The sequence below is a fragment of the Cyprinodon variegatus genome, unplaced genomic scaffold (assembly GCF_000732505.1).
Source record: "Cyprinodon variegatus isolate N-32 unplaced genomic scaffold, C_variegatus-1.0 Scaffold23, whole genome shotgun sequence".
Classification (NCBI taxonomy): Eukaryota; Metazoa; Chordata; class Actinopteri; order Cyprinodontiformes; family Cyprinodontidae; genus Cyprinodon; species Cyprinodon variegatus.
The window spans coordinates 1,537,698-1,551,895 of NW_015150476.1; the positions used below are offsets into that span (position 1 = coordinate 1,537,698).

Genomic DNA, 14,198 nt, shown 5'->3' on the forward strand with positions numbered 1-14,198 from the left:
GTTTACGGGGACGAAAATCCCACTTTTCATGCAGTGTTTCTTTCCGCCGTCATCGTAGGTCACTCTAAATGCAAAGCGCTCCCATACAGCAGACCTATAAAGAGCTGCTGGCGCATCTTCCAACTCCTATTCTTTCCCACTCGCCATTCCGACACAATTCTCGTCAACAACTGATTTTTTTCCCTGCTACACCCGGCTACGCTGCTTCGTTTCTTCTTCTTCTTGTTTACTACTGGTAGTTGGCTTTGGTCGCAATACAGCCGCCTTCTGCTCTGGAGTGTAAACGCTTCGCCTATGAGAAAAAGGAGCAGCGCATGAACCGAACGAAACACACGCGAACCGAACCGAGACAGTCGAACCGAACGGTTCTGACGGTTTTCATAAATTGTCCCATCCCTAATATATATATATATATAGATATACACACAATATGCTGTGCCAAACTGATTCAGTAATCCATGCAGAAAGAGCACTCTGTACCATAGACGGCCATACTTTTGTCAAATATTTCTGTAAAAATGTTTTGGTTTTATCTAACATTCCAATTTTGTGATAAGCTGAATCTTGGTTTTTCATTAGCACTAAGCTATGACTATCAAAATTAACAGAAATAAACAGACAATTATCTGTGTCAGGCCATGCTGGAAACATGTGACTTTCAAGCCCTCAGAGAGCACTGCATGGGAAACTATCACCATAATCAATATAGCCCTACTGGCCTGGAAGCATCTTAGACGACCCCTGTCATTTTGCATCATCATCAGATGATGTAACATAAAACCACACTTTTTTGAAAGAAAACAACATATCAGCTCTGAAAAGAAATTCTCTGAATATAGGCTCATATAAAATAGACAAACACTGGGAACATACTCTGTGGTCACATGAACTCACTTGTTAGCATACTTTTGGACAAGTTTACTGAACCAAAGATCATTGTCTGTGTTGCTAACAGGGTGAGGCAATGTGAATTTTGCATGCTTGAAGGTACTTATTCTAATGCTAATACAACCTCGAACATTGAGGTCAAACAAATTTGGAATTAAGCTCATTGACTGATTTGCAAACAATCTATTCCCCCCTTTAAAACATAAAGGCAAACACTACAAAATGTTGAGCTTGAAAGTCATTCGTTTTTAATATAATGTTTTAAACAAACACATTTAAAACACTATTATGTACTTGGTCATGATGACTTTATTAAAAAACTGTCTTACAAAAAACTATTTAAACTTTTTTTAACCATTAAAATCAAATCAGAAAGGCCAATAAAGGATCCCAGGTTCATGTTGTGTTATGATGACTCTTGTTAAGATTGATGAGGTCATTGAGGTACTTTAGGATATTTTTCCTTTGCATTGAGCAAAGAAAAACCACTGTTCTCTTTAGAGCATTTTTTTGCTTGTATGCATTTTACTAAACATCAACATAGTGGCTTTGCAGTATCATGACTTAGCCATTTTACACATTTTTTTATTACATATGAAACTTTCATGTTAAAATTAAAGAAACCAGAGGCTGAATGAGGAAATGAGACTCACGACATGTGCTAAGGGTAAATGCATCCACCAGCCAAGCCGGTATTGAAGCATGCAAAAACGCTTCACGGACAGGCCATGCACTGCAATGGTGATGCTGTAATGCTCTTTACTATGTGATGGTTTACTACAAGACCACCATGCATATTTTATAAAAGCAATAAGAATCATGTCAAGCAGTGAAGGAGGTGTCTGAAACAACTGGTACTTCTTCTTCTACTAATACTTAAACAACCCTGTCTTGCTGTATTGAAACAGTCGGGGGTTGGGGGCGTGTATGGAGCATCAAGTGACGTCACATCCATAGGACTGCTCAGGAAATCTGACCTGCCAATTTGAGGCATCATATAGCCTTTTAATGGCATTGGAGAGATACGTAGGTGAGCTTATTGGTTTTCATTTTAAACACCTTAACACCCATTAGAATTAAAAAAAAACTTGACATGCATCTGTATCCTTCCATTACTCTTGCCCCTAATTCTCTTTTCAACATTTTCAACAATTTTATTTACACCTTTAGTTTAGCCAACAGCTTTTTACTCCAGAATTTGGTCAATAATAATAACAATTTCATGGTTTGAAAGGGTAAGGTCAAACTGACATTGATCTGTAGTCAGATTTTAATATGATTAAACCAGCAATAAACCTGAAAGATGTTATATTCAGAGGTTCAGGCAATTTTTTTTTTCCAAATTTAAGTGCTGTCTGCTCAAAAGTTACTAAATAATTTAAGGTGGAGGTTTCTCTTAACATTAGTGTCTGCAAAATTCTACTAAATACATAAGCTGTCATATAATATGTAGTTAAATTCCCTAACTTTTGTCAGTGTTGTGCAAAAATCTCAGGATTTTTTTTCTATGATTTTTTTGGGGAAGTAAAGCAGTAAATAACTTGTTAGCTCACAAACCCTGAGGCAAATGTAGAAGCACCATGTGAAAAACCAAACAAACCCCTTCCCAGAATCATTAGTATGGTGATGAACAGCATGTTAATGCTAATCAAAAGCACTTGATTAACTGATGATCATCTAATGGCAGCGCCTCCATACAATCAGAACAATAGATAAATTATACTTTGTTAGATGTTTTGCTTTTCAACTAAGTTTGATCTTACAGTTCCTCATCAAAGTCCACCTTCACACAAGTTAATAATTTTTCCATTTTTCATGTATCACAACCATAAAACTCAGTGTTTTTACTAGGATCTAATGTGATACACAAACACAAATGGAGCAAAATAGTAAAAGGGAAAAAAATGACAAACGTTTTTTTTTTTTAACAAATAGAAGTGTGCATTTTCATTCATCAACTTTAGCTCTGATAACCCTGAAGAACATTGATTGCCACTTAATAACTTAAAAAGTCAGCTCCTTAATAAATTACTTCCAACTTTTTTAACATCTGCATAAACACAACTGTTTTGAGCAAGCCTCGAAAGAGAAAGACTGTTGAAAAAAAAAAGAGAATCATGGAGACCAACGAGCGCTTCAGATAAGGTTGGGGTTTTGAAGAAATATTAGACGAGTAAAGCTTTTAACATCTCACCAAGCCCAACTTAATCAATTGTTTAAATATGTAAGTAACATGTATGGTTAGAACTCTAGCATAAGGGTACGTACCAGTAGTTTTATTTAAAACACCTTTAAACCCATCTCCATGCATATTTTGAACATTTTATGCAAGCAAATTGAATAGCATAAGGCCCCTAATATATAAAAAAAACATGAGTACATGCTTTCTGTTCTCATGGCTTGCTTTTATGTGCCTGTAGATTCTCTCCTACTTGCATGTGGGTCTACTTTTGTCCGCTCATGTCAACTTTTGTCACTCTCAGGTTGGAATCAACCATAGAAAGTACACTGCCTATGATTGGCTACTTTTTTAGAAAATCCGGCCTCTTGAAACAAGACTGTTTTCTTCCAAGGGGGGAGTTTTCAAAGGAGGAAGTGTTGGCCTAGCGGTTAGAGCAGTGCGCAAGTACCCGGTTCCATCCCCACAGCCTGCACTCTGGGTCCCTGAGCAAGACCTTTAACCCCACACTTAGCATATATGAATTTACAAATGTAATATCATTATCATTTAGGAGTCAGTTCACATTCAAAATTGTGTTACACAATATTATGTGACGAGCCTTCACCTAACAATTTTTTTTTACCTCTAACTCTGCATTCACACAGACAACTTTCTCCACAGTAATTTCCAACTGCACCACGGGCAGTTGAACTCTCTGCAGCAGACCGTGTCATCAGATAGGAAGTTTCAGCTCAACATAGTGCACTAAATTTAATGAGCAAGAGACACTTGTTTTGCCGTGGAGAGCCAAAAAACATCTTCAGCATTGATGTTCATGGGTCAGCCCAATTCTCAAGAGACGGAAGCACTTAGGAGAGAGTACCACAACCTAATTCAAGAGCTGTGCTTGCATGACAGTCAGATTTGGGGATATTTTCTTGTACCTGGGCAGATAGCACCAGAGCTGTGGAGAGGCAGTCATTGGCAAGAATCTTTGCTGGAAGTAGGACAACGAATGAAAAATGATTCACAGTCTTTTAGACGCCTGGTTTTAAAAGCCATCTTTATTTCATCCTTTTTCACCATTATCTTCTCTGTTTCCCGTTTAGTTTGAAAGAATCTTTGTCTTGGCTGCACTCCTTTAATCTACACAACCAAAACCAATCGCTGATTGGTTGCCATGACGCAGTTTCACCGAAAATGTCACAGTTTTCAACACCACTCAGCTCTGACCGTGCGAATAGGAATTCACCACTGCTTGCTTCACTGCTCTTACTCACGCCAGTTTCATAGGGATACCATGTAAATCCACTTGTCTTGCCACAGACATCACGTTTGGTACGAACGCATCATAAGAGAACAGTGATTAGTCAGAGGATGCTTCACTAACGTTACTAGCTGCAGCCAGGAGGAAAGCAGAACTGTTTCAATGGGAGGGATTTCTTGAAAGTTGCCAATCACAGACAGTTTAATATCTCCAATTGGCTTTTCCCTAAAACTAACTCGACAAGCTTAACACGAGTTCAAAGAAAAAGCTCAACACAGTAGAAAAGTGGGTATAGGCACATAAACAGCAAGCTGCGATCCTAGAGAAGGAGCGTGTTTTCATATTTGGAATTTATTGGGGCCATCATAGTATTGAATCTGCCCAGATAAATCCATGAGAAGACTAGTTTACGTACATGGGTTTTAAATAAAACTGATTTTGTTAATTGATTGAATTATAAAGTATTTTCATAAACCATTGATTATTTGTTAGGCATGTGCCTTTTTGGCAGAATTTTGGGCTAATAAATATTGCTAAATTTCAAACCTACCAAAATGTGACCATCTACCAGAATAGGGAGAGGACTTGATAAAAGAAAGTTATAATATATGCAGTTTACACCAAGCTATGTAGGTGACACAGCAAACATGAAAGAAGGAGCTCAAGTCAGATGCAGCCAAACTTTAAACTTTTTAACTGCAAGCAAAGCATTTCATGTAACAGACAACTAACTTTGCAAATCACTCTGAACAAACCATTACCACTGTCATGATGCTGCCACCATGAGTAGTGGCAAAAACTTTGAACTGGGTCACTAGTTTCAAACAACACGACTAAGTTCATAAGCTGACACCAAGCTTGTGCCTTTTTTATTCCCCTTCCTCTTTACCAGCTAACTCACTTTGGTTGTGTCCTTATCAAAAAATTTATTGTAGTTTATGGTTCAAAGGGGGTTCTGTGAAGAGCTGTTGATCGGTTCAGGGTGTACCCTGCCTTTTGCCCATAGACTGCTGGGGAAAGGCAACAGCCAAGGGTGACCTGCTGTACAAGTGACAGGAGCTAATTAGTTTAAGGTTTTTTTTTTTGTTTTTTGTTTTTTTTTTAAGTTTTAAGAGGTACGATAATCTTTAAAAGTATTGTTCTTATATTTATATCTAATTTATTTAACAATGAATGTTAAAAAACTGAGAGAATTTGCTTACTTTAAATAGTAAACGTGAATGCTGAATTTAGAGTTGGTAAAAATAATTAAAAACTAGTGTAAAACCTATAAGGACAGTGAATAGTTACATGTCACTTAAAAACTCAACAGGATAATTTAATATTTTTTTATTATGAGTTAATATGGCATTTTAAAAACCAGATAAATCAACATGTATTTGAAGAGCTGAAAACTGGTATGCAGAGGTCAGAACAAATATCAGCATAAGTATTCATGTAACAAAGACGCATTTTGGAAAAGGAAAAGGGGGAGTAAACAGAAATGGCAGTGGTCAAAACAATGGAGTTAAAGGAAAAAGAAAAAACAGCAGCCACAAACAACAATGAGCAAGGATCAAAACAAGGGGATGGAGCATTTTTAGAAGCAGTGGGATTTTTGTGGGCTGAATTAGATTTAAAAGATTAGGCTCTGCTGAATTTGTTTGATCATCATATTTGTTGTCTTTTGAGTCGCCTCCGATGGACCTAAGTCCTCAAAATGCACACATAAGATTACACATAAATACTAATCTCTAGTCGGGTGGAGCAAGTGAGAAAACGAGGGGGCTGGTGACAACAATAACAATACCTGTGAAAGATTATTTGCAAATATTTCCTTCTGACTTTTAACCGTGTCAAAAAAGCCGCCCAAATGTTGAAGCTTGCATTAGATTCCTTTAAACTACTGATCTTATTTATAAGGTCCTCTTTCTTTGTAAGAACTAAGAGTCACTTGGGTCGCAACAGAGCCCCTCTCAACCTTCTCAGCTTCAGCTTGAGTCTCACAAGAGACTGCTTTGCAGAGCAATTGTTTGCCAACTGGCTAACATAATCTTAAGTGTTCTGCATTTTGGACACACGCACACATGAGTGAGTATTTATGTTATCAGAGGAGAGAGGTGTTTTGAGAGGGTCTGACAGATAAAGGAAGGGGGGGGGGGGGGGGGGCATTTTGCTACATTGTTTAATGACGTCTCAGTGCAGACTGGCTTACAGGATGGAGAGGAGAACTGAGTTCACTTCAGTTCACAGGCAGACATCTGCATAAGTGCTAAAGCAGGCAATGACCTGTGTATGCAACGCTCCCTATCGGCAAGGAATGGTAAATATATGTATATTTTTGGTTGTAAAAAAGAATACTGTAATGCACAAAATGCGCTTTTGGTTCTACAAGCATATGATGTTGTAATGACGCTTTTATGAGGCGCCTTTACGCATGGCTTATGAGCAGCAGTGCGCACAGACAACAAGCTTTCTCCCTGACGGGGGTCCGTCTCATGAAGTGACAGTGCACCTCTATCGTTAAATAGACTGAGCCCTAAATTAGAAACCATTGTTTCACACATTTACAAGGAGCGACTGCGAAGCCTCCCGCAGAAAAAAAAAAAAAAAGCGCTCCAACACATCCTCGCATGAGGGGAAACCCTACATCTTGCAGTTCCGTCTCGTAACTCCGGTAGCCAATCCAGAGGTGTCGATTTGGTGATGGGGGGGTGGAAGGTGGTGAGCTGCGAGCTTTGAGCGCCTCCTCATATCCCTGCGATGGATCTCTCCCGTTTGTGTGGAGCGTGACGTGCTCGCGCACAAAGTTTTGACCATTACATCATAGCTTTAAAATAGTCGGCTCGGAGAAATTACATTTTACGCACAGTGACATCAGCTGCCGGTCAAAGGTGCAGTAGCCTATTACTGTCCTTATTCTTCTTGCGAGGTAAAATATGGACAAAGAACTAAATAGATTTGTGTTTTTAATAAGATTTGTATCAAACATATGCTCTCCCTCAGGTGGCAAACTTTAATGTGATAAAAATAAAAGTCTAAGATGCGTTACCTAGAATACCCACTACACTTTTCAGAGCATTACATCATTGTCTAGTCTGATAAATGAACTAATTGCTTTGTTTGACAGACAGCAGAAAATCTAAATGCATCAATCCACTTTTAATATTCACATTAGACTTTAAATGTTATAATAATAATAATAAAAATCCTACCAGCGATTACTGTGGGCGATCGCTGACCTCCCTCCGGTTTGATCCACATCTCCAGAGTGAAATTTCCCCTGGGTATCTCCACACCAGGCTTCAGCCGCAGCTGGTCTCCCCGGCCGGTGAAATAAACAGCTTTCCCCCGATCCGGAGAGTTTTCCTCAGCGTGAGATGAGCGCCGGCGCTGGCGGAGAACCCGCCGCTCAAGCCCGGGTAAAGAGCGCTTGCCCCGGGGCAGGCGTGTGGCACAAGCCCCAGGGATGGTGGCTCTCGCCTCCCTAATACGCACCAGCTCCCTCTTGGATCTCCCCTTTCTCCGGACTGTCCCGCACTCTGATCCAAAACACAAGATGAGAATCACCAGGCAAGACACCCAGGGTGATGTCCAAAGTTTCATTTTTCGGGCAAAAAAAAAAAAGAGAGAATAAAGAAATAAAAAAATGAAATAAAATTAAGATGAGTAAAAATAAAATAAACAAGTAAAGAACTGGAAAATATATATATATGTCCAAAATGTCCTTCTGTTTAGGATCCTCCGAGTTTTTCCCTTCTCTTTTTACAGCGGCAGAATGTCAAACCGTATAAACTGTCTTAATAAACCCATAAAGCTATGCTGTTTTTCCCTCTTTATATTGCTAAGCCACGACCCCCTCTCTTAAGCAAAACTACTCTGGAGACATTCAGGGGACACAGGAATATTTCATTCATGTATGTGTTCCACGGTTTCTTTTCAGTGGGTCCCATTTAGCCAAGGGGATGACTAATAACTAATCAATCAAGAGGGGGGTCCGGCAGATGCCCCCCTCAATCCCTCTGGAAGGTAGGAGTTACTCGTAGAAATCCACAGTTGTCCGCCAATCTCTTGTCACACCTTTTTGTTGTTTCCTTATCCTACTCGTAAAACAGCATAAGAAATGGCACACAGCCTGTTAAATTCCAAGTGACAGCAACCCGACCTCTCATATTTATTACAGAGAAAAAGATCAATCATAAGGAAAAATGATCATTAAAAAAAAAGAAATTCCCTTTTAGTCTGTGTGGCAGAACAAAAGTTGAAATGTATTATGAGATATATATATATATAGCCTATATATATATGTTAAGTCGCAGGAGAGGCAGAGGGACAGAGAGCTGCAGGACAAACCATCGCGCTCCTCCTGATTGCCTGAAGCTGATACACTTGGAGGAGAAGGAGCTCGCCGTCCGCATCCAGATACTCTCCAAACTCTGTTAAGTCATGTTTCAAACGTTCCGGGGTTTTCTCTCTGGGAGTGTGTGTTTGTGTGCGCATGTTGAGTGTGAGCGCGCGTGTTTTCACAGTCGCTCAGGTAGGCAACCCTCACTGGCGGCTCTTCCCTTAGCGTTACGCAGGGCTGATTGGAGTTTTGGAGGCGTATATGCATCCCTCTAGCGGTTACAGTTTAAACAATCCTACACTTGCACACGCCTCACAACAGGAGATCATTACCAAGCAGTAACCTGCATGTGGAATTTATTCCAATACAAACTTGATTATCTGTGTAGAAAAGTTTATTTATTTATTTATTTATTTATTTATTTATTTATTTATTTATTTATTTATTTATTTATTTTAAGATGTCTTCAGTCACAACACACTAGAGGTGGGAGTTTAAACAGATTTCCTCAGGTTTTAAAAATTGCTGACTGGAATGTTTAGGGAAGTGTTATTTCAATATCTGGAAAGAAGAAAATTGTTGATATAATTACTTTGTCATTGGCGCTCAGACCTCAGACCTCGGCAGGAAACATGGCGCTTAATTTTGATAGATATGCATGAACAGGAGTAAAGAATAGGGATGTTCCCCCCCAACCCCCCCCCGCAGGCTGGAAACTGGTGGTGGAGTGAAGATAGAGAAAGTTGGTCAGTCTGTAGACTGCTGGTTAGCAAGACAGTATGCTGAGCTTTATAGGGAGATCCAGTGAGGTGATACTAGAGCTTCACTCAGGGACCTTGAAGATGGAAGTCCAGTTGGATAACAAAGGTTGAGAGAACCTGTCCGTGATGAGCAAGCATGAAGCGAAAGTGGAGAGGAAAAACTCCACGTCGGGAAGAAACCTCTGGCAGAACAAGGCTCAACATGGTGGTCTTCTGCCAGACCGGTTGAGATTAGACAGGGAACGCAGTAAGAGTCCGGGAGGAATGACACCTAATGAACCTTTAGCTACGATGGTGGAGGAGGGGCTGGAGGTGGGTTGAAACGGTGTGATCTGAATGAAGTCACAGCACATCCACCGCCTGCACACAGGAGCAGACAGTGCGGATTGGAGGCCTTTTAAGATGAGCTTTAGATGCCGATCGGCAGGTGTGGTTCAAAACTGATTGGTTGTGTCGCAGGTGTAGGAAAGCGATTAGTATGGCTCCATATTTAGGAAATACATGCTATACTTTTAAGAAAAGTAAAATAATCATCATGGACAGGAGGAAAAGTTACTCTTAATCATAATAATAAATCGATTGTAAAACTAAATGCAGGTCATTTAGGTTAACATTTCATTTAACCAGTGGATTACCTATGTATTTTTTTAAGTTATTTTAGTGTTGTTAAGTTTGCAAATGATTGTGTTTGTTAAATTCCTGCTATGAAGTCAAATTTGCCTTTATTTAAACACATGGAAAAGTATGTAAACCGAAAGCTTGATATTTAAGATTTAATTCAGTTATGTCAGTTAAATTCATATTCCTTATACTCACACCTTGCCATGTTAGCCCTTCTTCTCCATTTGAACCCAGAATTTAACCTTTTTACATCCTTACACTATAATCAATTTCTTATTATTTTCTTTTTCATTACAAAGTATTTTAATAAACCAGAGAAAATTGCTCAAATCCCATTTATTTTTCAAAATTTTGATAATTTATTTTCTGAAGACTATAATACAGCCTATTTCAATTGATTATTGATCAAATCTCATGTTTGGGATAGTCAGCTGTCATAAAGTATGACAAACAATTCTTAGAACTATTCTTCTGATTTAGGTATGCTATATTGGAATAATATTACCTGTTTATTTCTAATTCACTTTAGCCACTATCATAAACCCACAAAGATAAACCCCTATCTGAGCTGTCCTTAGCTGTTCACAATTTAAGTGGTTTCTTTCACATGTAAGCTTTCAAAAATCAATATGGGACATAGAACCAAAGAAGGCATGAATTAAAGCCTGACATGGTTATCAAAGTTACAAAGCATTACTGCAGCTATAAGTGGCTAAAGCAATCTGTCTGTGTACTTTTCAGTGAAACCCCAACATTGTTTCTATGTCAAGAATTGCATGCATCAAAGTTTCAATGTGGCCTTTTTCAAGAATCCCTCGTTTAGCCAGTGGTTAATATTTTTACAGATGATACAGGGAAAGTGTAACTACCTTACTCAAAGGTATAGTGGAGGATTTTTACGAATTTTTTGAGAAGACCCGCCCTGTCCTCTTAAAAAAAAAATGCAGATGCACAACCCTGTATCCGCTCTCAAGAGGAAATTAAACGGGTGTGAGAGCATCCACAAGCCGATTTTTTGTGCACGCTCTGTTTAAAAGTTGCTGTTTGCATCGCTCATACAAGCTTACAATTTTTTCACTGTCAGACTCACCACCATTAAGTGAAAATGGGGACCAGCACGTAAGACGGCCTTACGTTAATATATCACCAGAATGATTGACAATTAGGAGGACCACTTATTTTAATGATCCACCTGGAAAAAGAACATCCTCCACTATTCCTTTAAAGTAAAAATGTTTTGATCTGATTCAGCAGGATAAGGAGGAAGTTGTGATCCAACTCAGAGAGATGGTTTATGCTGATTGGCTGGGAAAAGCTTTTTTTGTTGTTGTTGTGAACTGAAGTACTAGAATCAGTACACTGAAATGATTTGTTCAAAAGACCTGTTTAATGAATCATTCAACTGCAGCTTTGATTTTACAGTTCAAATGGGCTGTTGTCATATAATCTGCTATTTAGATAGCTTTATTTGCATTTCTTTACATTTAAATTAGGCAATAAACATGGCGTTAGTCACATTAAGTGTACTAATCATAGCTCTTCAACTCAAAACATCAGATGAACTTTTAAGGCTCTCACCTTATTCTATTTTGAAGTTCTGGTAGCCAGAAGTCAGTCTGCACAGATGAAACAATACAACTGGTAAAAAAAACTTAAGAAAATGACTAATTTCCAGATTACATTTAAAAGAACAATTTCATAAATCACTTCAATTGAATTTCCAATTCAATTCAATTTCCATGCTATGTCCGTCCTGTGTCAGGTATATCAAGGGAGTTGGTGAAACAGCATCACTCTCACTGTGATTTGCATACAACATGAACAGGGGCCTAATCAGGCCCAGAAATGTCCAATTCCTGCACTGGGTGAGTTAAAAACTCCTGACTCTCAGTGGCAGGTGGGGTAAGCATCGAATCTCAACTGAGTCACAGAGCGAGTGCATCACAGCCTGATTAAATGAGTGATCGCTGTCACAGCTTCTTACAAATCACTTACTGATTCGTACGGTACAAGAATAGAGGAATCCGTGCCGTTTTCAGTAAGCAATGTTTGGTGAATCACTCCACTGTAGCATGTTTCTGTGCTTTGTTTGTGTATTGTGTGCATTGCAAAACATTGAAAGTCCATCCGACCGACTTGCTTTGATTTTAAATAAACTGATAAAGTAACAAATCAGTTAATGATAGTAATTTGGTTTATTTCGTTCATACAAAGTTTATTTCAATTAGACAACATGTTCAAGACCAACCCCACAGCTGCTATCACTGCTGCTTAGACAGCAGTAGTAGCCGAAAGAAGAGGGGAAAAAATAGTAGTTAAGTTTCATAAATTCCTTTCTTAAACATGTAATGAATTTTAAAATAATTAAAAGCAAGAATATAGCCATGTAAAGCTGATCTGCTTATCAAGACAAGGCTGAATTGTTAAAGTGGTGTTTAAGCAGAATGTTTTCTCTGCATTGTTGTCTGCAGTCCCCATCTGCTGCCAGCTGACCGAGCTAACAGGCTTTCTAATCCACAAAATCTACCTCCTGATGGAGAGGTCGTCTCTCAGCACATAGTGGAAGTTGAGCACAGTTTAATTCACGGTTGTTGTTAGGCTTCATTCAGAGACACAGTTGTCACTGAGATTGATGGTTGAGATTTATTTGAAGCTAAATAACAGAGTGGATTTATTTACTTTTTCATGGCTAACTGGAGCAATGAATAATTCAGTCCTTCATTCATTTAAAGGGAGAGTGTGTAAATAATTTGGCTTTTTATCAGAAAAAATCACATATTGCTTTCAGAAATAAATACTGTAAAAGTCTAATAACAATTGCATCAAAAATAAAAGTGTTCCAGTAATTTAAAATGGAAGATACCATGTTGCGTTATCATCTCAAAATCATGGTAGCAGACAAACTAGAAGGTGATAAACATGCAAAGATGATCATAATATATCACTCTACTTGCCACTTTCTGTTGAAATGGAGGATCATCAAAACTCATTTTAGATTAGATTAGATTTAACTTTATTGTCATTACACAGGTAAAGGCACAAGGCAACGAAATGCAGTTTAGGTCTAACCAGAAGTGCAATAGCAGCAAGATGAATAATGGTTCCATAAATATAGGACATGGGTTTCTACTGAATAAGTATAGAGATTAATACCACTATAAACAGAATCTTACAAATAGTTTTGTACTATGAATATAATATATAGATCACTAGTATTATGAACTAAATTTACAGCTGGATATGTACCAAATATAATATACAGATAGATATTACTATAAAAAGGGTTTTGCCCAATGAGAGGGAAAAGAGAGTGACCCTGAAAAGAAAAAAAAAAATGTATAATTAGAAGTAAATGAGAGTATACATTATTGTAGATTTTACCAGATGTAGACAATTTGCAATTTGCAAGGTAGCGGGGCATCAAAATGGATGCAAAGTTTGCACACTTTCTGCTGGGTAGGTATAGGTTCACTATAACAGTGACGTTTATTTGTGCATATCTTCGAAACAGGGCAGTGTAAGCATTGGCAGATTGGCTAGTTTGTTTGTTAGCCTACACTTGAAGATATCTTTTAAAACAGTTATAATATGCTGTTATTCTTTACAGTAGTCATAACAGCAGGCGACTGCATGCTTCTCTTTGTCATAAATTATGAGAGATTTTTTTTATCTGTTTCATTGTTCATTTTAGCTCATTTGTTAAGGTTGATATGTGTTGTTGTCTTCCCTCTTGTCAAAAAGAAAAAACTAAAGTAAAACCACTTTGCTGTTGTGATTTAATCATTAGTCACATAATTAAACAAAAAATGTATCAGATAATAGTTACGAATAATAATACATCTAATGATAAAATGATGCATTGCAACTTTCGATGATAAACCAGCTGAAATAAATATATATTAATCAAAAGAAAAACTCTTTTTGTAACAGAATTCTGTATCATTATGAACCTCATCACCTGACAGGAAACTTGGACTCATGCTGGATGTTGATATTGTCACGTTTATGACACTAATAGCCTGAATAATAGTTATTACATCCTTGGCACCAGAGCACACATCTTGGCTATGTGTGACGCATTTAGCACACCACTAGATGGGAGTAAAAATGACCCACTGGTGCTTTAATGTTTGTGCTGCCAGCACTGCCTCGTAAAACAAGTCCGGCTCCAAACAT

The 14,198-nt window shown here is 38.2% G+C and overlaps 1 protein-coding gene across 2 annotated transcripts in view; it reads right to left on the bottom strand.

Moving 5' to 3' along the window:
* Positions 1-8,745, bottom strand: part of pappa (pregnancy-associated plasma protein A, pappalysin 1) — a 121,795-nt gene extending 113,050 nt beyond the window's left edge. The window contains exon 1 of one of the 2 annotated variants that reach the window (XM_015392666.1): positions 7,511-8,745. In XM_015392666.1, coding sequence (XP_015248152.1) covers positions 7,511-7,901 — 391 coding nt within the window. In that variant the 5' untranslated portion in view covers positions 7,902-8,745. The remainder of the gene's footprint in view (positions 1-7,510) is intronic. The other variant, XM_015392676.1, reaches the window with a different exon arrangement.
* Between the last annotated feature and the right edge of the window lie 5,453 nt (positions 8,746-14,198).